The sequence below is a fragment of the Thermothelomyces heterothallicus genome, assembly GCF_042370625.1.
Source record: "Thermothelomyces heterothallicus CBS 202.75 unplaced genomic scaffold P884_scaffold_10, whole genome shotgun sequence".
NCBI classification, from domain to species: domain Eukaryota; kingdom Fungi; phylum Ascomycota; class Sordariomycetes; order Sordariales; family Chaetomiaceae; genus Thermothelomyces; species Thermothelomyces heterothallicus.
The window spans coordinates 850,101-869,761 of NW_027192571.1; the positions used below are offsets into that span (position 1 = coordinate 850,101).

At 49.5% G+C, this 19,661-nt stretch overlaps 4 protein-coding genes across 4 annotated transcripts; 1 reads left to right on the top strand and 3 right to left on the bottom strand.

Moving 5' to 3' along the window:
* Positions 1-8,732: 8,732 nt before the first annotated feature.
* P884DRAFT_284915 (uncharacterized protein) lies at positions 8,733-12,049 on the bottom strand. The gene is made up of 4 exons (XM_069443735.1): positions 11,639-12,049; positions 11,442-11,538; positions 10,982-11,360; positions 8,733-10,528 (listed from the first exon to the last, which is right to left on the bottom strand). The coding sequence occupies exons 1-4, from the start codon at positions 11,922-11,924 to the stop codon at positions 8,990-8,992; spliced, it is 2,301 nt and encodes a 766-aa protein (XP_069297951.1). The 5' UTR covers positions 11,925-12,049; the 3' UTR covers positions 8,733-8,989.
* Positions 12,050-12,693: 644 nt separating this feature from the next.
* Positions 12,694-14,636, bottom strand: P884DRAFT_199488 (major facilitator superfamily domain-containing protein; the record flags this gene model as incomplete). The annotated part of the gene is made up of 5 exons (XM_069438234.1): positions 12,694-13,075; positions 13,139-13,411; positions 13,487-13,835; positions 14,070-14,317; positions 14,389-14,636. The coding sequence occupies 5 exons, from the start codon at positions 14,634-14,636 to the stop codon at positions 12,694-12,696; spliced, it is 1,500 nt and encodes a 499-aa protein (XP_069297952.1).
* Positions 14,637-15,530: 894 nt separating this feature from the next.
* On the bottom strand, positions 15,531-17,189 carry P884DRAFT_200052 (uncharacterized protein; the record flags this gene model as incomplete). The annotated part of the gene is made up of 2 exons (XM_069438269.1): positions 15,531-16,676; positions 16,746-17,189. The coding sequence occupies 2 exons, from the start codon at positions 17,187-17,189 to the stop codon at positions 15,531-15,533; spliced, it is 1,590 nt and encodes a 529-aa protein (XP_069297953.1).
* A 969-nt stretch (positions 17,190-18,158) lies between these two features.
* Positions 18,159-19,548, top strand: P884DRAFT_306846 (uncharacterized protein). The gene has a single exon (XM_069445119.1). It carries the CDS (start codon positions 18,216-18,218, stop codon positions 19,236-19,238), a length of 1,023 nt encoding a protein of 340 aa, XP_069297954.1. The 5' UTR covers positions 18,159-18,215; the 3' UTR covers positions 19,239-19,548.
* The last annotated feature ends 113 nt before the right edge of the window (positions 19,549-19,661 follow it).

Here is a 19,661-nt window from a genome sequence, read left to right on the forward strand (position 1 = left end):
TTCTTAAAATATACCTATATAAAATCCTTAGTTATATAGCTATTATAACCGTCTAATATAAGGAGTTATCGTTATAAAGGATCTTATAGCTATATATAGGGGATAAATACCTCTTATAGCCATTCTAATGTAATAGTATTATTAGTCTAGCCTTTTTCGGTTACCGTGAACTTCTAGTCCTTTAATTTAGTCTTGTTAAGAGGAAACTACTATTATTAAAGACTCTTGCCCTTAAAGATGACAACTAGAGGGAGTGATATCCCTATTACTAAGATATACTTAAGGAAGGAAGTCTATACCTGCGAACTAGGAACCTTTCGCTATATTATACGTATTTAAACACTTCTAACTACTAGCCCATTAGTTCCCTAGCCTTCTATAATGCTATATTTATCTATATTCTAACGGTTAGCTAGTAGAATGTCCTTGATAGCTAGGATGTTTAGCTATAGCCACTAACTATATATAACTAAGTCAGTAGCACCATTGACACGGACTAAATCTATCTTACAGGCTCGCTAGGTTCGAAGGATAGGGTTTCTATAAAGGAACCGGGTCATCTAGCCTTTTCTAACTGTTATATAGCTAGCTCCTTATGCCTAGAGTATTCGGCTAGCAAACTCCCTGATTTACGTATAGGTTGGTAGGACACCTAGGGCAACTTGGATCAATACCTATTAGGTAAGCTATTCTTCCTGTACGTGACTAAGAGACTAACGCGGTTCGGCTATAATTGAACGTAGTTAACGGCCTCGAATGCGGTTGAATAAGGTAGTAGTTAGAATTCCGAATTCCTAGCTAATACTACGAATTGAATAGCAGGTATTATAGTATTTTGCAACCATATCCTGTAAATCTTCTTTAGTATAAGCTATCTTTAACTGTTAAATATACCCACGAAGTTTAAAGTGGTTTAAAGAAAAGTTAGGCAAGTTATAGTAGATTGAAGTAATTAGGTTAAAAAAGCGGTATAAGCGTAGTATGACGAACCTAACTCAGACTTCTTCTAAAAGGGTTCAGACGAAGGTAAGTGATATAGGACAAGTGTACAAGTCATCTAAGGGATTCGGTAAAGCCAAAGGGTTCACAACAACAGAGTTATCTCTTCACAGTAGTACGATACTATTAGGAGTACTATAATGTAAGGAGTGCGTTACTATCACTAGTGAACTCTAGAGCCTACCAGAACGAGTGACTAGCTATCTAATATACTTGTCTGGTTCCCTTATTCCTGAGTGTTCCCCCTTAGATTCCGATCGCGTGATCGCTATTACGATCCTTCGATCATTATTCAGGTGCTCGCCTTGATCGAAGTACGATCACTGCGATCACTTTCTGATTGGTCCTTAGGTCTTGTGGTTCCTGATTGGTTCTGTATACCTTGTCGGGTTGCCTTATACGGCCAAATTGTGATACGATGCCCCTCTCTTAGGTCTTTCGTCCTCGAAAGACTTAGGTCCGTTTTAAATAGTGCTAATACCCCCCCCTTCTTGTATATAGTCGTGTTTCCTCTATCTACCTCCTTTCTTCTTCTATAATGTCGTTAAGATGACTGATCGTATAAGAAAGAAGTCGAAGTCTAAGCCTGCTACGTCGACTCTTCGTACTAACTATCTTTTAGCTACGATTCTTTCCTCGAATAATCTTTTAATGATACGCCCTTATATACTATACAAGTCTAAAGGCCTTAGTTTATGTAAGGTTTCGAAAAGCGATTCTTCTCGATATATAGAGTATATTTATAACAAGCATTCGAATTATAACGTTCTTAGCGTTTCTCCTGCTTAGCTTCGGTCTATTACGGCTTAGTATTAAAAACTTAAGGATAAGCTTATAGCTACTAAGGAGCAGGTCCTTCGTCTTCGGAAATAGAAACGAATGTGGTTTAAGAAGATAATAAGAGCTATCGCTCAGGGTATCGATAGTATAGAGGAGTTAGAGCGAGTAGAACATAAGGAGGCTAAAGCGGTAGCGGCAGTAGAGGCTTCTAGGGTTACTATGTCTTCTTTAACCTTATCTTACTTGTCTACCGATTTCGGATAGCTTTAGGATTCCGTATATCTGGAAGTTCCTTTAGATCTGTCCTTGCTAGCTGATTTCGGGTTGGTTTCGGGTCCGTCGCTTTTAGTCAATTAGGGTTCCTCTAGTAGAACTACTAAAGTTTCTTAGGGTAATTTAGGTTCTTAACTAGTTCCTATAAGTTGTCTTCTAGTCTAAAATCAAGCTATTTGACTAGATACTATAGTTCCCTGTTGATAATACATGAATCCAGAATTTCTTTGATATCCTATTCTTCCTCTTCGTCTTCCGCTTCGATATTCGTGGCGATTTTGGCGTTCTTTGGCGCTGGTTCGAGAAGTGAAATATAAAAAACATCTGTCCGTAGTTATATAGATGATAGTAACGATAGTCGGTAGTTAGATATCGAAATTCGTTCTTTGATAACGAAGGGTCTGACCTTCTTAAAGTCTAGCTTTGTACTTGGTCGTTTGGTTTGCAGGTTTCGTGCGATTAGATAGACTTTGTCTCCCCTCTTTAGGCGAGGTCCCTTGAGCCTATGTTTGTCATAGTAGTTCTTTATTCTAGTTCTGACAAACTCGAGTTCCTTTTTGAGTTTCTTATATAATATATATATCTGCTCTACTTTGACTACTACTCTTGGCACTATAACCTCTGGTCCTTGCCTAAGGTCTGCTTTGTATCTATAGTTCGTAAAGAACGGTATAACTTTAGTCGTTTCTGTTGGCGTTATATTGTAAGCGAGTTATATTATTGGTAATAGTATGACCTAGTTATCCTGTTAGTAGTTAACGTAGGAACGGAGGTATTGCTCGATAACTTGGTTTAGTTATTCCGTTTGTCTATCAGTCTGTAGGTGATATGCCGTTAACAGTTTGCTATTAACGCCCAATTGTTACATTAACGCTTGCTAAAACTTTGATATGAACTTGGTATCTCTGTCGGTAATCTATTCTTATGGCCAAGCGTATACTAATATAACTTGCTAATAGATCACATCTACTAGCTATTCAGCTATCTAGGACTCCTTATAGGGAAAGAAGTATACCTATTTAGTCAGGCGATCTACTATAGTAAGAATATTATTATAGATTACTCCTATAGCCGTGTCCTTAGATTCTGGCAGCTTTATAATAAAGTCTATTATAACTAAACTCTATGGTTTGTCAGCTATTGGTAATAGCTAAAGTAGCCTATACGGCTTATATTATGCTATCTTGCTTCGATTATGGATATTATAGCTCTATACGACTTCCTTAACTTATACCATTAACTATAGAAAGTTATAATGTTTCTTGACTTGTACGACAGTCTTCGTGACTCCTTTATGTCCTCCGAGTTTCGATTTATAGAGTTCTCGAATCATTTATAGCTGTTGGTCTTTGTCGTAGATATACACTTTGCCTCGGTACTAGAGTTTCCTATCTTTTTCTTCTACTTTACTAGGTACCACTGGTCCAGGTGCTACTTGATATTGTACCTCGTTAATCCTTTCTTCTCGAAAGATTGCGTAACATTCTAGGAACGAGTCGAGTAGATCATCTTCCACGGGTATCTGCATTTCGTGATATAGCGTTCCGTCTATTCGTTCCTTGAACAACGGTAGTATTGTTTCCGTTCGTCCTTCTATATAATCCGTTCGTCGACTTAAAGCGTCTACTTATACATTTTCTTTACCTTTCTTATAGTAGATCTCGAAGTTAAATTCTACAAGGAATTCTACCTATTATATTTGTTATCTATTAAGCTCCTTTATCGTCATGAAGTACCGTAGATTCTTATAATCTGTATATACTTATACTAGTTCAATCGTACTACTAAGATATAGTCGTCATTCCTTAAAAGCTTTAACAATCGTAAGTAGTTCCTTATTATAGATTAGATAGTTAAGACGTAGTCTATCGAGTTTCTTTAAAAAGAAGGCTATAGGATGTAGCTTCCCTTGCTCGTCTTGTTATCCTAACTATCCTCCGATGGTGTAGTCTGAAGCGTCCGTTTCTACCTCAAATGGTTTCTTAGGGTCTAGCAGTACTAGCACTAGATCCTTGGTGATAGCATCGCGAATCTATATAAATGCTTACTTGTATCGCTCTTCCTATTGGAACTTAGCGTTCTTCTTGGTAAGCTCGTGTAATGGTCGTATAATTGCTCTAAAATTCCTAATAAATATCCGATAGAAGTTTGCAAACCCGATAAAACTTCGTACTTCTATAACTGACATCGGTCGTGGCTAATCTTTGATAGCTTTAACCTTTAAGGGTTCTATCCGAATTTATCCTAGGGATATCTTATATCCTAAAAATACCGTCTTCCTAATGTAGAATTTGCTCTTTTCCTTGTTAACTGATAGCTTGTACGCGTATAATACGTCTAGTATTACTCTTACGTGCTTCTGGTATTCGTCTATTGTCTTAGAGAAGATAAGTATATCGTCAAGATAATATACTATAAATTTGTCGAGAAAGGGTCAGATAGCTTGATCAATTAGGGCTTAGAACGTTACTAGCGCGTTCGTAAGTCCAAATGGCATAACGAGGTACTTATAGTAGCTATAGGGTATCCTAAAGGCCGTTTTCCACTTATCGCCTTCTTTAATCCGTATATAGTTATAGGCTGATAGCAAGTCAAGACACGTAAAATATTAGGCTCCTGCCAACTAATCTTAGAACCATAAGATCAGTAGTAACAGGTATCGATTCTTTACAGTCTATTCGTTAAGTTACTAATAGTCGACGTATAACTATAGCTTTCCGTCTTTCTTAGGTATAAACAGGATTAGGTAGCCTACTAGCAATATCAACAGGCGGATATATCCTCTTCAAAGGTTCTCCTCTAGATATCGCTTAAGTTCTTCGTTCTATATCTAGCTTATATAGTAGATCTTAAAGAACTTTAGTCGTACTCCTTCCTTGAGCTTAATCTCGTGATCCTATAGGCCGTGTTCTAGTAATCCTTCCAGATGCTTTGGTTCGAATGCTAGGTATCCTTTGTACTCCCTCGGTACTTCCCTAGTCTTGTCTCGTTTCTTGGTTTTCTAATAGTATACGAACTTGGTTCTATCTATGGCGATGCTGGTGATTTCTCTTGTCTTAACCTATTACTCTAATTATAGTGCTCTGTATTTATTAACGGAGAGAATAGCTATCGGCGGTTTAGCTTGTTCCTCCTGTCGTAATGTCGGTGTCGTTATACCGCTTCTTCTAGAGTCTGTAGTGGTCTGTCTGCCACTACCTATCTCTTGTAGTGGATCCGTAGGATATGCCTTCCCTTGAGCATTATCTATTCGCGATCCTTGTGCGCTCCCTATCTTGCTGGTCGAATATGACTCCGTTCGGGGTCGTAGGTAGCTACCATTCTTCTAGTTGATGTCTAGGTTATAGTCTTTATACCATAGTAGTCCTAGTATTATATCCTTATCGTCGCCTATATCTATAATGCTAAATACGACTACTATAGTCTTCCCTACTATAGTAATATCGATCGGTTTAGTCTCCCTATATACCTATTACGTCGGGAATAGTCCTTTGACTATACTATACTTCCGTTTCATCCTCTAGGGTATCCGTAGCTAATTTACAAGTATTAGCGAAATCAGGTTTATCTCTGCTCTATTATCTACTAGTACGAGCATTTCCTACTACTTCTATTATACTATTATCTATAGTCGCTTGTCTTACCGTCGTCGTCCAAAGATTATAGCGATTTCCTATGTTTCTACCGGGAGGTCTCGATATAGTAGTCTCTTACACCAGTTCCTCCTATACTACGCTACCACTCGCCGCTATATAGGCGTTAATGGTTTTTAGGCCCCTTAAAGGGCCCTAACCCGTTTCCTAGGTCAGTGCTAACCTCTCCGATTATTCGGCTAATAGTAGCTTTGTCAATCGTACTTATTTCTATAAGCCATTAAGTGCTTATAGCTTCTTACTATTAGGTCCGTTCTACTTTCTATCGTACGGTCTATAGCTTCATCTAAAGCTCCCGAATTCGCGATTTCTTTTCGTCCTCGTAATAAAGACAATCGTTACTCTAGCATAAGTCCTATATATCTCGTCCTATTCCGTAGTGCCTAGGCCAGGCTCATCTTAGAATTACCGTAATGCCTTCTAGACTCCGGGTTTCGATCTTCTAGAGTAATTTGGCCGCTCTATTTCCTACGTTATAGACCTATTCCACAGGGTATAAACTTCCGTCCCTATTTTCCTATCGGGTCAGCTAGTAATTGTTTTCGAATTTGTCGTAGAAGTAGTATCGGCATTTGTATACTATATACTAGAACCAGGGCACTTGTATATATGCCTTATATCAAGGGTATAGTTATATAGCGTCGCCTAGAAGATATTAGAATTCTTTTCCGAATCCTTCCTACTATATATAGACTATAGGTACCTTAATACTAAGGTAGGAATGTTTCTTCTAGTAGCTTTCCTACGTACGTTCGTCTTTTCCATGGTTTACGTATATAAACTAGTACTTCAGGTTCCGTACATCGTAGCTAAGTTACTAATCGTCAAAGTGTATAATGTAACTATCAGGTCTATCGTACGTTACAGGCTATTCCCCTTTGATAGTTTCTATAATACGTCGGAGTTCCCTTATTTTGTCCCTTATCTCGTTACTCTACTAGGCGAGTCGAGTCAGGCGTCTATCTCGTTCATATAACTCCGTATTAAGCCGGAAGACTTCGTTACGGTACTATTCGATCTGTTCCTAAAGGAACAAGATGTTCGGTCCGGGTCGGTCGACTCCTTAGGTGTCGGTTATCCACGATCTATCCCGTCTCTACGTGACCGTAAAACCCTACTACCTCAAGGCTAGGAGAATCGAAATCGGTAGCGTATACTCCCCTGCCGTATCCTATTTAGCAATGCCTGTCTCGGGGTCTATAGTGACTAGTTCGGAGTATGGCGTCTATTTGTCTTTACTATTGTTATCGTATTCGAGACTATCTATATCGCTATCCCTATCTTTGTAGCTTGTAGCTACTACTTTGACGATGTCCTTAGTTTTATTAATAACCGTAGTTTCCTTTCCTAGGACTGGTTTCTAGTCTTTCTTCGGGCTTCGACATTCTTACCTATAGTGTCCTTTCTTTCTATAGTTATAGTAGGTAGTATTAGACTTGTCTTTGGCCGTCTTCTTCTTATCCTACTTCTATATTATATCTATATCTATAGCTTTAGGATATATCCTGTATGAGGTACTAACGTACGCTCGCTTTTTCTTGTTATTAGCCTTAACCATAGTTCCGTTTATTTGACCTTGTTTCTACTATTCCTATATATAGAGCCGATCATCGATTCTAATAGCCTATATAATATATTTATCTAGCATTTTAGGCTAGTCGTACTTATATAGCTTGTCTTTAACCTTTTCCTTTAAGCTATTATAGAACAATTATATTAATACCTCGTCATTAAGCTAAGACTTAAGTATATCCTATTTAAACTATATAGCGTAGGAGGCTACTAACTTAGTCTGTCGGAGATTAGCAAGTCTCTCTTATACGTGAATCTTCTCGTCTTTGTCGCCAAAGACCTTCCGAAGCTCTTCTTCGAAACGGTCGTAGGATCGGAAGACTACCTATATAAAGGCATCTCGGTCGTCCTTATCTTCCTTAGTAAGGTAGTCGTTCCATATAGGTTCGAACCATCTAAGTGCCTTGCCCTCCAGTCTCGTAGCTATATAGAGGACTTTAGCTTTATCATCCAGAAACTTGTCGTCATTAAGCCAGAAGTAGGATCGGAGGTTTATCAAAAACCCTACAAGGTCTTCCTTAGTTCCTCCGTACTTACTAGGCGGTTCGATCTTGATACGGCTTACTTTGGCAGTCTCGAGCGCCTTGATTTTGGTATAGGCCTCGTTAACCAGTTTCTATAAGTACTTTTCGCCGTTCTCGAGTTCCTTGATTCGAGCTTAAGTAGCCTTATCTCTCTAGTCTAACTCCTAGATTCGCTACTAGAGTTAACTAAGCTAGGTAAGCAGCTATTCGGCTATAACGTTAGTAGCTATATCGATGTCAAGGTCAAAGTCACCTCCGTTCTAAACTATAATAGAACAAAGGGAGTAATAGCAACGTATAACAAACCTAACTTAGACTTCTTCTAAAAGGGTTTAGACGAAGGTAAGTGATATAAGATAAGTATACAAGTCATCTAAGGGATTCGGTAAAGCCAAAGGGTTTATAATAATAGAGTTATCTCTTTATAGTAGTACGATACTATTAGGAGTATTATAATATAAGGAGTACGTTACTATTACTAGTAAACTCTAGAGCCTACCAGAACAAGTAACTAGCTATCTAATATACTTGTCTAGTTCCCTTATTCCTGAGTGTTCCCCCTTAGATTCCGATCGCGTGATCGCTACTACGATCCTTCGATCATTATTCGGGTGCTTGCCTTGATCGAAGTGCGATCACTGCGATCACTTTCTGATTGGTCCTTAGGTCTTGTGGTTCCTGATTGGTTCCGTGTGCCTTGTCGGGTCGCCTTATGCGGCCAAATCGTGACACGTGGTGCGTGTTCCATTGATGGGGTGTTCCATTGATGGGGGGTCCGACTTAGACCAGGAGTCAGAGCAGACTGGATCAGGGGTTCTGTCCCAGCATGAATCGGGCCGAAGGAAGGGTGGGCAAGGGACAGCCGAGGCTGCTACTGGCAGGACGGTCGTGCCATGCGTCTTCAAGCTCTTGCGAGGCGGTCTATGAAAGGGGCTGACGAAGAACAAGAAGTCGAATATGAGCTCGAGCACTGAAAAAGTTCCCCTCAGAAGCCCTGGGAACGTATCCATCAGCAACGGTGACTTCACCTCATTGAAACGCATTTCATATTATTCTATCCCTCAAACATGAGAATGGCCCTTTTTTTTATTAGACCGAGTCTGCTTTCTATCGGTGGAGGTGTCGTGAGATTCTACAGCCGACCGAAACGTATTTATACAGAGCGACGTAAAATAGGGAGGGATTCCTTCAAGCTTCCTTGATCGCAAGCTTCTCCTTCATCTCCTTCTTGATCCTCGTTATCGTGCCGGAGCCGCCATAGACCAGCCCCGTGTAGACCATAGCCACGCTGGCGCCGGCATTGAGGACCTTGAGAGCCTGCTCGCCGGTCGTGATGCCGCCGGTCGCAAAGATGACCTTCTGCGGAGGGAAGGCGTCATCGACCCCCGGGGTCCCGAGCGAGTAGCGGTCGAGCATCTTGCGGTACCTGCCGACCAGGCTGAGGGTGCGCTCGAACATGGCCGGCCCCGAGAAGCCGCCTTCCTCCAGCAGCGCCTTCTGCTCCTTGGCGGTCAGCCGCACGCCCTCCTTGACCAGCCCCGTCCGCCGCTTGGTCGTGTTGCCCACGATCACCCCGTCGACCCCGCTCGTCCACACCGCCCGCACGACGCCTTCCATCTGGGTGTCGTCGTCCTCGTCCGGCGACACCTTGACCATCACCCTGGGCTTGACCTTCCTCGGCGTCTTCTTGGCCTCGTCCACCACGGCGCCCAGCAGCCGCGCCAGCGGCTCGGCCGCCTGCAGGTCCCGGAGGCCGGGGGTGTTGGGGCTGCTGACGTTGACGACGAGCACGTCGGCGTAGGGGGCCAGCCTCTGGACGCAGTAGACGTGGTCGCGGATGACGGCGTCCAGGTCCCTCTCGTCCGTCTTCTTGTTCTTGGCGATCTGCACGCACAGCAGCCGGCCGGGCCGCAGGCTGCCCACGGGCACGTCCTCGCCCAGCGCGCCGTCCAGGACCTCCTGCTCGGTCAGGCCGCCGCCGCCGCCGAGCGCGCGCGCGCGGGTGCGCAGGCGCTCGCGCAGGCGGGCCGCCATGGCGTCGGCGCCGCGCGAGTTGAGCCCGTACCGGTTGACCAGCCCGTCGACGGCGGGGATGCGGAAGACGCGCGGGCGCGGGTTGCCCTCCTGCGGCAGCGGCGTGCACCCGCCGACCTCGACCACGCCCGCGCCCAGCGCGAAGAGCGGGTCCGGGATCTCGGCGTCCTTGTCGAGCCCGGCCGAGATGCCGATCGGGTTGGCCAGGGTCGTGCCGAAGACGGTCACCGCGAGCGGGTTACCGCCGCCCGCGCCGCCCCCGCCGGTACCGTTCTCGAGGGCGGAAGGCCGCTCGCGCGGGTGCAGGCCGAGCGAGTAGAGGGTCTTGAGGGCGGCGGTGCCGGCGTGGTGGGCGTCTTCGGCGTCGGGAAAGATGACGCGCAGCAGAGGGGGCACGAGCCATTCGTGGATCGAGGCGCGGGTGTCGGTTGCGTAGTAGTAGGCGGCGCCGCCCACGGTGGCCAGGAGGCCGGCGACGAGGACGTTGCGCGCCGTGGAGGGGGCGCGGCTGGCCGAAGAAGAAGAGGAAGAGGTCCAGGCGGGGCGTCGTGGGACATGGTTGTTGTTGTTGAATCGTAATTGCGATCCAGAACGGGAAAATGGTCGGAGAGCGGCAGCAACAGAGCGCCGGGCTCCAAGGTAAGGGCCCGCCATCTTGGAGGATGAGAGCCGGGCGAGGCCAGCGCTCAATGGCTCGAATAACGAGTGACGGCCGCGATCGGCTGATGTTGGTGGTGGAAGAGGCTCGCGAACTGGAAAGTTTGAAACCCGGCTCGAATTGGCGCAGCGGGCTTGGCTCGCTCGTTGCGGGTACCCGGTAGGATGTTGGCCAGTGCTAATTGATCGCTGTATCCGTAGTGTAGGGACACCCTGCCACTGTGGGTCTCGCCCGCGATCAAACAGACAAGTAGACCCCCACAATCACCTGAATGGCTCAATGGCTCGCCTGAATGCCCTGCAACCTATCGATCCCCAAGAATCGTCCACCCCCATGACTATGACCAGGCTAGAGAAGTCAATGTTGTTTCTATCCCCCCCAAAAACGCCGTTCTATGCAGACTTCTATCGCAGTGTATCAGGCGTACCAGGTCTATCGCCAATCATTTTCGGTAACCGAATCACGAGCAACCAACTCTATGCAGCCACCTTCGCCATCTCGGGCTCTTCGAGCGCTTCCCCGCGCGCGGCGATGCTCCGTTCCGCCAGGCGGTTGAGGTAGCTCAGATATGTCTGCCACCCCACTGCAATCACCCCTCCAAACACGGGACGATATTCGAGCGGGAGAAATGCGAAGCTAAATGCGGTGACGGCGGGCCATAGCTTGCATGAGTTGAGGCAACTCACGGGAACCGTCTTGGTGATGCGCTCCCAAGTCTCGGCCAGTGTTGCGCCCGACAGCAACGCCTGCATCCCGAAGAAATATGTGTTAAATACGGGCGTGAAGCAGACTTGGTTGACGACCACTTTGGTGGCCAACGACAGGAGACGCGACCGATAGTTGAAGCTTTCGGAGAGCCAGACGAACCTGCAACCAACCCTCCCGGTCAGTCCCGCCGAGCACCCGCTGCCGACTATGCCTGAAAGGAAAACCTGTTGCAGTACATACCAGTGGTAGCTCGGAATCGACGAGATTGAGCCGATCAACAGCGCTCGCACGGTCCTCGTTGGGTCATAGTCCCTCCCGCCCATGCTCTGCGCCGAGACTGCACTAGGTCAGCATTTCTCGGCCACGTTCGGCGGACGCAACCGTGGCAACCATAGTCGCCGCCGGACCGGGCCGGGCTGGATCGGGGTCTCACGCACTGTCGGAGCATAGGTAGATGAACAACGACGTGCACACCTGCGTCACGTACGGCCTCTTGCGCTGGGCGCGGGCGTACGCTTGCGCTGCCCTCGTCAGGGGGCCCAACCTCTGCCAGAAGTTGAGAGTGGGAACGTTATTCGGCGTCGGGATCTGTTCCTGTGGTCTCTCGACCCTGCTCGTCTTGGCCGAGTCCTTGTTGGTCGAGTGCAGCCGCCTCTGTCGCAGCTTTCGGAGGCCTTCAATCTGGCGCCGGAGTGCCGTTCGGCACGTGAAGCATACCGCCATCTTGTGGTCGCCGATGTCGCACCGGTGGTTACTGAGGCTGCCGGGGTGCCAGGATCCGATCTCGAGTCTGATGTTGAGGGGTTCGTTTTGCTTTGTGTGTTGCGGTAGTTGTAGAATTGTGGAGGACGTGCGAAGTTGGAGGTGACGATGGCTCGGCAGTGCCAGCGGGTTGGGTTTCAGGGCGGAACCAACCAAGCGGAATAGCGCGGCAATTTCAGGCACGCTTAGTTATCAGCCGCGGAACCCGCCGCTGCTGCCCTTCGGGACTTTTATGATGCCAGCACGTGGCGCTCGTGCAGGGCTGACAGCCCACCTACTTGTATAGTACTCTATACAGCGGATCTGATTACTGCGTAATCTCGCGTTCCAGAACCGAGACTGACTCGGACACCTTAATAAAAGGAGCCCTGAACCTCAGGAGCATGACCGGGGAGGCCTACGTGGCACACAATGCCTCCGCCTTGAACACCTTAAACTTCCGGTTTCCTGTTAACATACCCCGTACCAGATTCTATTTTCGGCAGTTCCGCCTGCAACGTGTTCGTCAACGTTGTCATGTCAGAGAAGCGCCTACCGACGGGCTAATTAATTTTGATACATCACAACAGACATGTCTCGCTTCCGCTGCAAGGCGAGTAATTATTAATACGCGAAATCAAATATCGGTACGGAGTACTCAAAACTCCAGAAGGCGCATCTCCCGACGCCTCCACCAAAAAGGGTATCGCTGATTACTAGCCCCGCAGCTTTCTCTCCCACCGTGTCCATTTCAGCATTCCCGCCCATGATTATTTCGAGTGTTTGAAGAGCCGGAGGCCTCAACAGCCTTGGCGGCGGTTTCGTCCGGCGCAACATTCTCCGATTCTCCAACCGAAGACGCCTCAATTTCCTTTTTGCGCAAGTCCACAGGGCGCTCAGGCACCATAAACACCACGAGCGATGTGGCAGGGATTGTGAACCCGAACATGGCAAAGGCGATGATGAGGTTGACCATGGGCGACGCAGAAGATGCGCCGATGCCAAATGCGATGCTGGACCCGACAGACTCGAACGTTCGGACAAGACCGACCGCCAGCGTCAAGGTCTCGATGTCGTCGAAGAAGGCACCAACGATCCAGTAAACAAACATATAATGCGACTCGTTCAAGAAGCTGACAGAAATGAGCATGATATCTCCACACCCAAAGACGCCAGAAACAGCATGGGGCACGTACCGTAGGATGACCATGGATGCAAAGCCCCGGCCGAAGCCCGGATTCTCCCAGTCCAACGTGACCCTGGGATTGGAGTCACCGTAGAGCTTCTCGTTGGACACCTGCCAGCCAAAGGTACCCAACATGCTGAGGACGAAGAAAAACCAGCAGATTTTAGCCAGTGTCGGGCGGCTAAAGCGCTTGAGGTCGTAGAACCAGCCCCAGAAGATGTTGGCAAACGTCGCAGCAACGCCGGACACCAGGGAACCGAGGGTGCGAGCTCGGACAGAAAAGCTGATAAAAGTAATTATCGAACGTCAGAGACTCCGGGCCCGACACGATCACAGCGTAACTGCAGGGGGAACGTACTATTTGGTCATATAGATGCCGAGGTATGTGCCGTTCCATTGGAACCCGATGAGGATGGGCACAAGCAGGAACATCTGTTTCCGCTTCAACAAGTTCCACGTCTTGCGCACCTCCTCCTTGATGGTCGTGTTCTTGGCCACGACCCGGCCGCGCGTCCCACCGCTGTGTATCACCTTCTCGGGCGAGGATGCCAGAAGGGCGAGCGGCAGTCCCAGACACTGCAGCGCAATCAAGACGAGGTATGTCGTGTACCCTACCTTTCCCCGGCTGCTGGAGCGGACATTCATGGACAGCTGGATGGACGCGCCGATGAGCTGGCCGAGCTCCCGGAGACCGAGCCAGATGCCGGCTATTCATCAGGCGGACGGACGTTAGCTGATTGATTCCTCCATTCCCCCTTTTGTTTTGTGTTTCCCCCTCTCGTCTCTTCGTCCCATCAAGCATGATGAATGGGGACTCGGGTTGGTTGGGAAGGAAGGCGAGAAGAGTTTCCGGCTTGACTGACACTGGTCGAACCCCCCCCCTCCCCCTTTTTTTTGGCGGTGCCGGCGCAAACGCGTTGTGCTAGACGAAATATACTTACTAAACTTGCCACGATCCTCGACCTTGCCATACCCGAGGGCGATGGCACCCTCGGACGCCCACAAAGCCGAGGCGGCAATCCCGCATGTCACGCCGCCGAAGAGGACGAACCACTCGGTGCCATACCGGTTGTTGACGTACAAGGACGCCGAGTACGGGGCGTAGCCCAGGGTGCCAATGATCAAGACCTTCTTGACGCCTATCCTGTTGGCGACAACGCTGAAAATGGTGCAGCCAAAGACCATCAAGCTGCGTTCCCAGTCAGATCTAAGTAACTATTATATCGGCATCCGGGGCTCTCGGGTCGGGCGGCAACTCACCCGAATGTCAGCGCGTTTGACCCGTTCACCAGGTACGGCTCTTGCTGGCCGCCCGCGCCCGTGTTGTTGAGTGCATTCCAGATGCCCGGCTGGGTGAAGGAGATCAAGCCGACAATGATGACGTTGAACAGCGGGCTGCGGTACCACCGCGTGAGCTTCGAGACGGGCTTTGTCTGCTCTTCTGGCGCCGCGGCCGCCTCGAGGGCATTGGCCTCATCATCGACCCTCTTTTCGTCGGTAGAGGACATCTTGTCGCCAGACACGGAGAGGTCGAGTTACGGGAGCGCGCCTTGACGAATCCTCCCAGGACGGCGCATCCCTTATGTTTGTGTGCATCGTCACATCGTCTTTCTCCGTGGCCCCCGTCGCACCGGACGGTTTGGGCTACCGGCCGGTATCCACCCCCCACGGCCTCGGTGTAGCGACCCACTGACTCGGGCCCCGTTATCAACAGAACGCAATGGCTCGATGTGGGGCTGTCCCCGGATCCGATTGGCATAGCGACAGATGTCGTGATGCGCTCTGCAGATGGTGAGATCCTGAAGCCTGCTAACCCTCGACGAACCTGCCCTCCCGATCAAAAAGCCTGGAGGGGGTCCGATCAGCTTTGAGCGGCCATTCGTTTCGGCCGGCTCCAGTAACCCGGGCGCATGCCCAAGTTGAGCAAAAGTGCCCAGCCACCATCAATGATCCATTTTTAGGAGAAAATGGCGACTGTGGGTGCCATGGCAGGGATAGGTTCGCAACATCAACTGTAGTTAAGGTGTAGCGCAGCATCGCGGGCCCGGTAATAACGCGAAAGAGCTCACGCACCTGAGTAAGCCGACACAAGACGAAGTCCCGGGGAGCTGGTAGCGAGCTCATGGGTTGGGAGGGTAAGGATCAAGGGTGAGGAAAGAGAGAATAATAATTACTTAATGAAGAATGCGAATACCCGGCGGCTCTGATAAGCCCTATATGCTTGGCCGCTGTGTAATTAGCCAATAGGGGGGCGTGGCAGGTGCCCTTATAACATACCATCCTGGCCATGGTTCCCGAATGGGAGCCGGTTCTCTGTTTTGGGTTCCGATACCTACACTAGGGACCCAAGCTATCCTGCTAATTAACAATTCCATTAAACAGGGGGGAGGGTATATGCTATGCTATGCTAACATCGTCGCGCCTGTAATATCATTGCCGACTGGTTTAGGGAGTCTATCGTGATTAGCAAAGAGAGATTGAAGCTCTGCTTGGTAACTTTTCTCTTCCTCCACTTTGACTCTGATGACAGTCTCGATGTCTTCCTTCCAAAACGTCGATATTTGCTTTACTTCCGATATCACATCCTTGTTGGCCGAGTACTTGGGAAGAATGTGGTCCTCGAACACGAACAGCCAGGCATTGAGTGACCGGATGCAAGCCCAAAACCACGCTGCCTTGGAGGTCCACGAATTTTGCATTGTCCTTGTGATCGGGATATCATGGCCCGGCCGTATATTCTTGGCCTCAGCGTCCATGGCTGCCAGGAAAGCCTGCCGTGCTTCGTCAAAGGGCGCATATTGGTCGCCGATAATGCCGTCGATACTGCAATTCGTGAGCCAGTAGGGAACTGAAAGCATCTCTGCTGGAAGCGCGCAGATCCACTCGAGATCGATCATGCAGGTAACATTCCAGTCGTCATCCACAAAGATATTACTCTGGTGGAAGTCGGTCAGCTGTAGGAGAAAGGGGCCGTTTCGCCGCTCAGGCAGGATGAAGTGGTGCGCAACTGCTCGAAGAAGGGTCCTGATTGTCATGCGTTCTCGGGCATCGTCCTCATCCCGGACTGCGTGGGCGTAGTGAGAGAAGTAGTTGTCGTGCAGCGTGAGCATATCCGAGACGAAGCTATCAGTGCTCTGGTAGAGTTGGCGAGGCTGGATCGTCCGGGGCGTCCCGTTATTCTCAAAGATCATCGTGGTACACGTGAGTGGCCGATTCGTGAGTGTAACTGTACCGTCGCTCGGGTTGAATCTGAAGGAACCGATATGCGATTGCGGGAGGCGGGCCAGAGAGAGCATGATGCGCGCCATGCCCTGAAATAAGCGGGACCGCCGGTTATGATCGTTCATGTGCTGAGCCCAGGTCACTGAAAGCATTTGCCCGGTCTCTGGCCCAATGTACTCGAGTAACATGTACGCGGAACCTATGGCTGGGGCAGATGCGTCATGGGTATATGCGGAAAGGAGAGGATAGTCGAACAGACGATTCATCCACCGCCGGAAGGTATGGTAGACACGGACATGCCACGGCCTCTGATTAACGTGTGTGAACTAGGAGATGGTTAGCAAAGTTATAACCTTGTCCACAGCCGAGCGTGAAGAAGAGCCGGGATTACGAACCTGGCTGCCGTTTAGAAAACCAAAAGCGTAGAGATGTGGGATCCGGATTTCGGGGCAGTGTTCCTGCATCCATGCATACGCAGCTACCTCGCATGCGACTTTCTCATCAATTGTGCCGGGGTATTGCTTCTCAGCGAGCTTATGAGGCAGAGGACAGCGGAAAACGAGCCGCCTCGACAAGCCACGGGATTCGATGTCGACGAGGACGCAAAGGTTGAAACCACCTTGTATCCATAATTCGTGTGGAATAATGGTGCAGGTATCATTCCTTTGCAGATTAAACCGGTGTCTGACCAAAGCTTCGATCGACCCCCTCTGGGCCCAGAGCTGAAGCCTGAAGCTCTCAGCAGCGCGTTGATGCTGAAAGGCAAGGAGGAAATCGCTTTCTTCCTCGGCGGCGGATTCCAGTGAGCGCAGCCTATTACGTAAAAGTATCCCGGGCATCTCGGATAGTCTTTCACAACATATGGCATGGAGGAGAGAAGGCGTTCTGCCTCTGAGCTCTGAGTCAGGGCTTCGGCGGCGATGAGTTGCCACGTTTGGCGGTCAATAAATTGCTCCAATCAAACCCTTATAGGGATATATGCCTTTCAGAAGGCTCGTCACCCCGTTTACTACATAACGTATCCGGTAGGGGAATCTTGGGCGGGTTTGTATATACTTATCTATAGTAGCTATAGGGCTGGTATATTATAAATAATAGGCCTTGGTAAGCTTTAGAGAAGGCTGTATAGTGGATAGCTTAAAGGTCTAAAAGGTATCTTATTAAACTATCTATAAAGGAGAAAAACGAGTAATATTTATCGATGAAGGAAATGGTTAATATATTCGAGAGTCTCTTACGTACTGTAGTAAGCGTATAGCTAGTGCTTTAGACGCTATAGCGCTTCTGATATATCCGAAACCCTTCTCCCTAGGTTCGAGGTAAAGGCGGCGTGCGCGGATAACGATCCAATCAGCACTAGTGCCTGAAAGAAGAGTCACCACACACACTTGTGTACTGTAATCCATACACGAGGTACGGACGTTGTTTACTCCATTGAGGAGACTCCGAGTGTTGATCGCTGGCATGTGCCAAGTCTCCAGCCGCGCATTGGCACAGGGTCATGTTGCCTGACCGGGCACATTGCGGCTACACTGGAACTCACACGGGCAGTAAGGCTAACGGGAGCCAAGCATTCCCGGCGGGTAATGATGCCCCTAAAGTAGTGTTGTCTTGTAGTGAAACTACACCACACTATATTGTGGCGTAGCTGAGATGAACCCCTGGACAGACTCGACCCTCTTGCCCTGCGTTGGAAAAGAAGAAAAAATTGGCGCTGCCGCCCGCAGATCCCAGACGCTGGGACTTTTCCTTTGACGTTTTCTTCTGCTTCGGGCGTAAAACGCTCGCCGCGCTGGACTCTGCCGGGGACAAGACGACCGCAAACACGATTCACAAGGGAGAAAGGAAGAGAAAGGGGAATCGTGATGGCGTTTACTGATCACGACCGCACAATCCTTGGCCGTCTCACCACCGTCTTCACGCCGCCAGCACCATGTACCTACGCCGTCGGGTGGTGCTCGACATGCGATGTCGCCTGGTGGGGACAGACGTGTGCGCAGTCAAGTGTGCAAGATGACACGAACTGCTGGCCTACCACCACGGACGGGGCGCCCGAGCCCAGCCAGGCGGCGTTGTATGGGTGGGGCTTCTACTCCCCCGGCTTGGAGTGCCCGGAGGGCCATACGACGGCATGCACGGCGATCGCGGGCGAGTCGTCGCAGTGGAAGGTGCAGTTCCTGATGGAAGCCGAGGAGACCTTTGCGGGCTGCTGCCCAACGGGCTTCCACTGCGACAACCTCAACGGCCAGACGTGCCGCAAGGTCGCCACGTCCACCGCCTTTCCGACCGTGTCGTGCCAGGACGGCGCGAGCAACAACTTCGGCTTTATTACGGTCCCGAATGCGAAGGTCAGGAGCATGAACCTGTACGCGCCCATGATCCAGATCGCCTGGAAGTCGTCCGACCGCCCCGAGACATCATCCTCATCCACCACCACGGCCGGCAGCGGCACCACCCCGACGACCTCCAACCCCAACCCCGGCATCTCACCCTCCGCGAATACCACCGGCGACTCCTCCTCCACCCTATCCACAGGCGCCGTAGCAGGCATCGCCGTCGGCGCAGCAGCGCTCGCCCTCCTCATCTTCGCATCGGCGTTCTTCATCTTCCGACGCCGTCGCCGCCACATGAACCAGACAGCCGGCGTCACCCACCCGCACCGGGGGCGACGAGCCGAACACTACTACGCCACCGCGGGCACCGTGGTGGCGGAGCTCGGGCAGGACCACGAGCACGTCGAGATGTTTGCCGAGAACCGGCGGCCGGCGGGCGGCCGCGGACACGGGCCGGTCCCCGCCCACGGTGGGGTGCTGCCTCCGCCGGGATACTACCACTTCCCTGCCGGGTCCGGGCCGAATCCGGTTGAGATGCCGACCGAGAGGAACTAGGCTATACTTGATTAGAGAGAGAGGCGCCTTTGGTCCCCCTTGTCGTAGGGAGAGGCCTTTGGTTGTGGTTTGCATTCAGTGCGGTTTTTTTTGGGCTTCGAGGGTGTCTGTTAGGACTGCTTGAGGATCAAGCGAGAGGGTTTACTCGCGCAATGGCAAATAGACGGTATCTTCTCTTTGGACTCCTTTGTATGTTTACGAATGGCGAGCTGCACCTGAGTCCCCTTGGTAATCGCTCCCTTAGCCATCCGAGCAAAATCAAATCATTGTGAAAGAGGTTGGAGAAGTCCTCGGGCTCTTTGGCTCGCTGCCGTTGAGATTCGTCAGCCGAGAACGATATGAGGGGTGTGTGATTCTGTCGTTAATTAGGCCTACAGAGCTGCTGATGACTCGCTGGCAGCGCCTCGATTTCGTTTTCTTTCT

Bases quoted from the DNA above. Each gene is read 5' to 3' on its own strand.
- P884DRAFT_306846 (XM_069445119.1), top strand. From the start codon at position 18,216: ATGGCGTTTACTGATCACGACCGCACAATCCTTGGCCGTCTCACCACC.
- P884DRAFT_284915 (XM_069443735.1), bottom strand. From the start codon at position 11,924: ATGGCGGTATGCTTCACGTGCCGAACGGCACTCCGGCGCCAGATTGAA. The intron at 11,539-11,638 runs GTGCGTGAGACC...GACCTAGTGCAG, and splicing joins CATCTACCTATGCTCCGACA to TCTCGGCGCAGAGCATGGGC. The intron at 11,361-11,441 runs GTATGTACTGCA...GGTTGGTTGCAG, and splicing joins TCGATTCCGAGCTACCACTG to GTTCGTCTGGCTCTCCGAAA.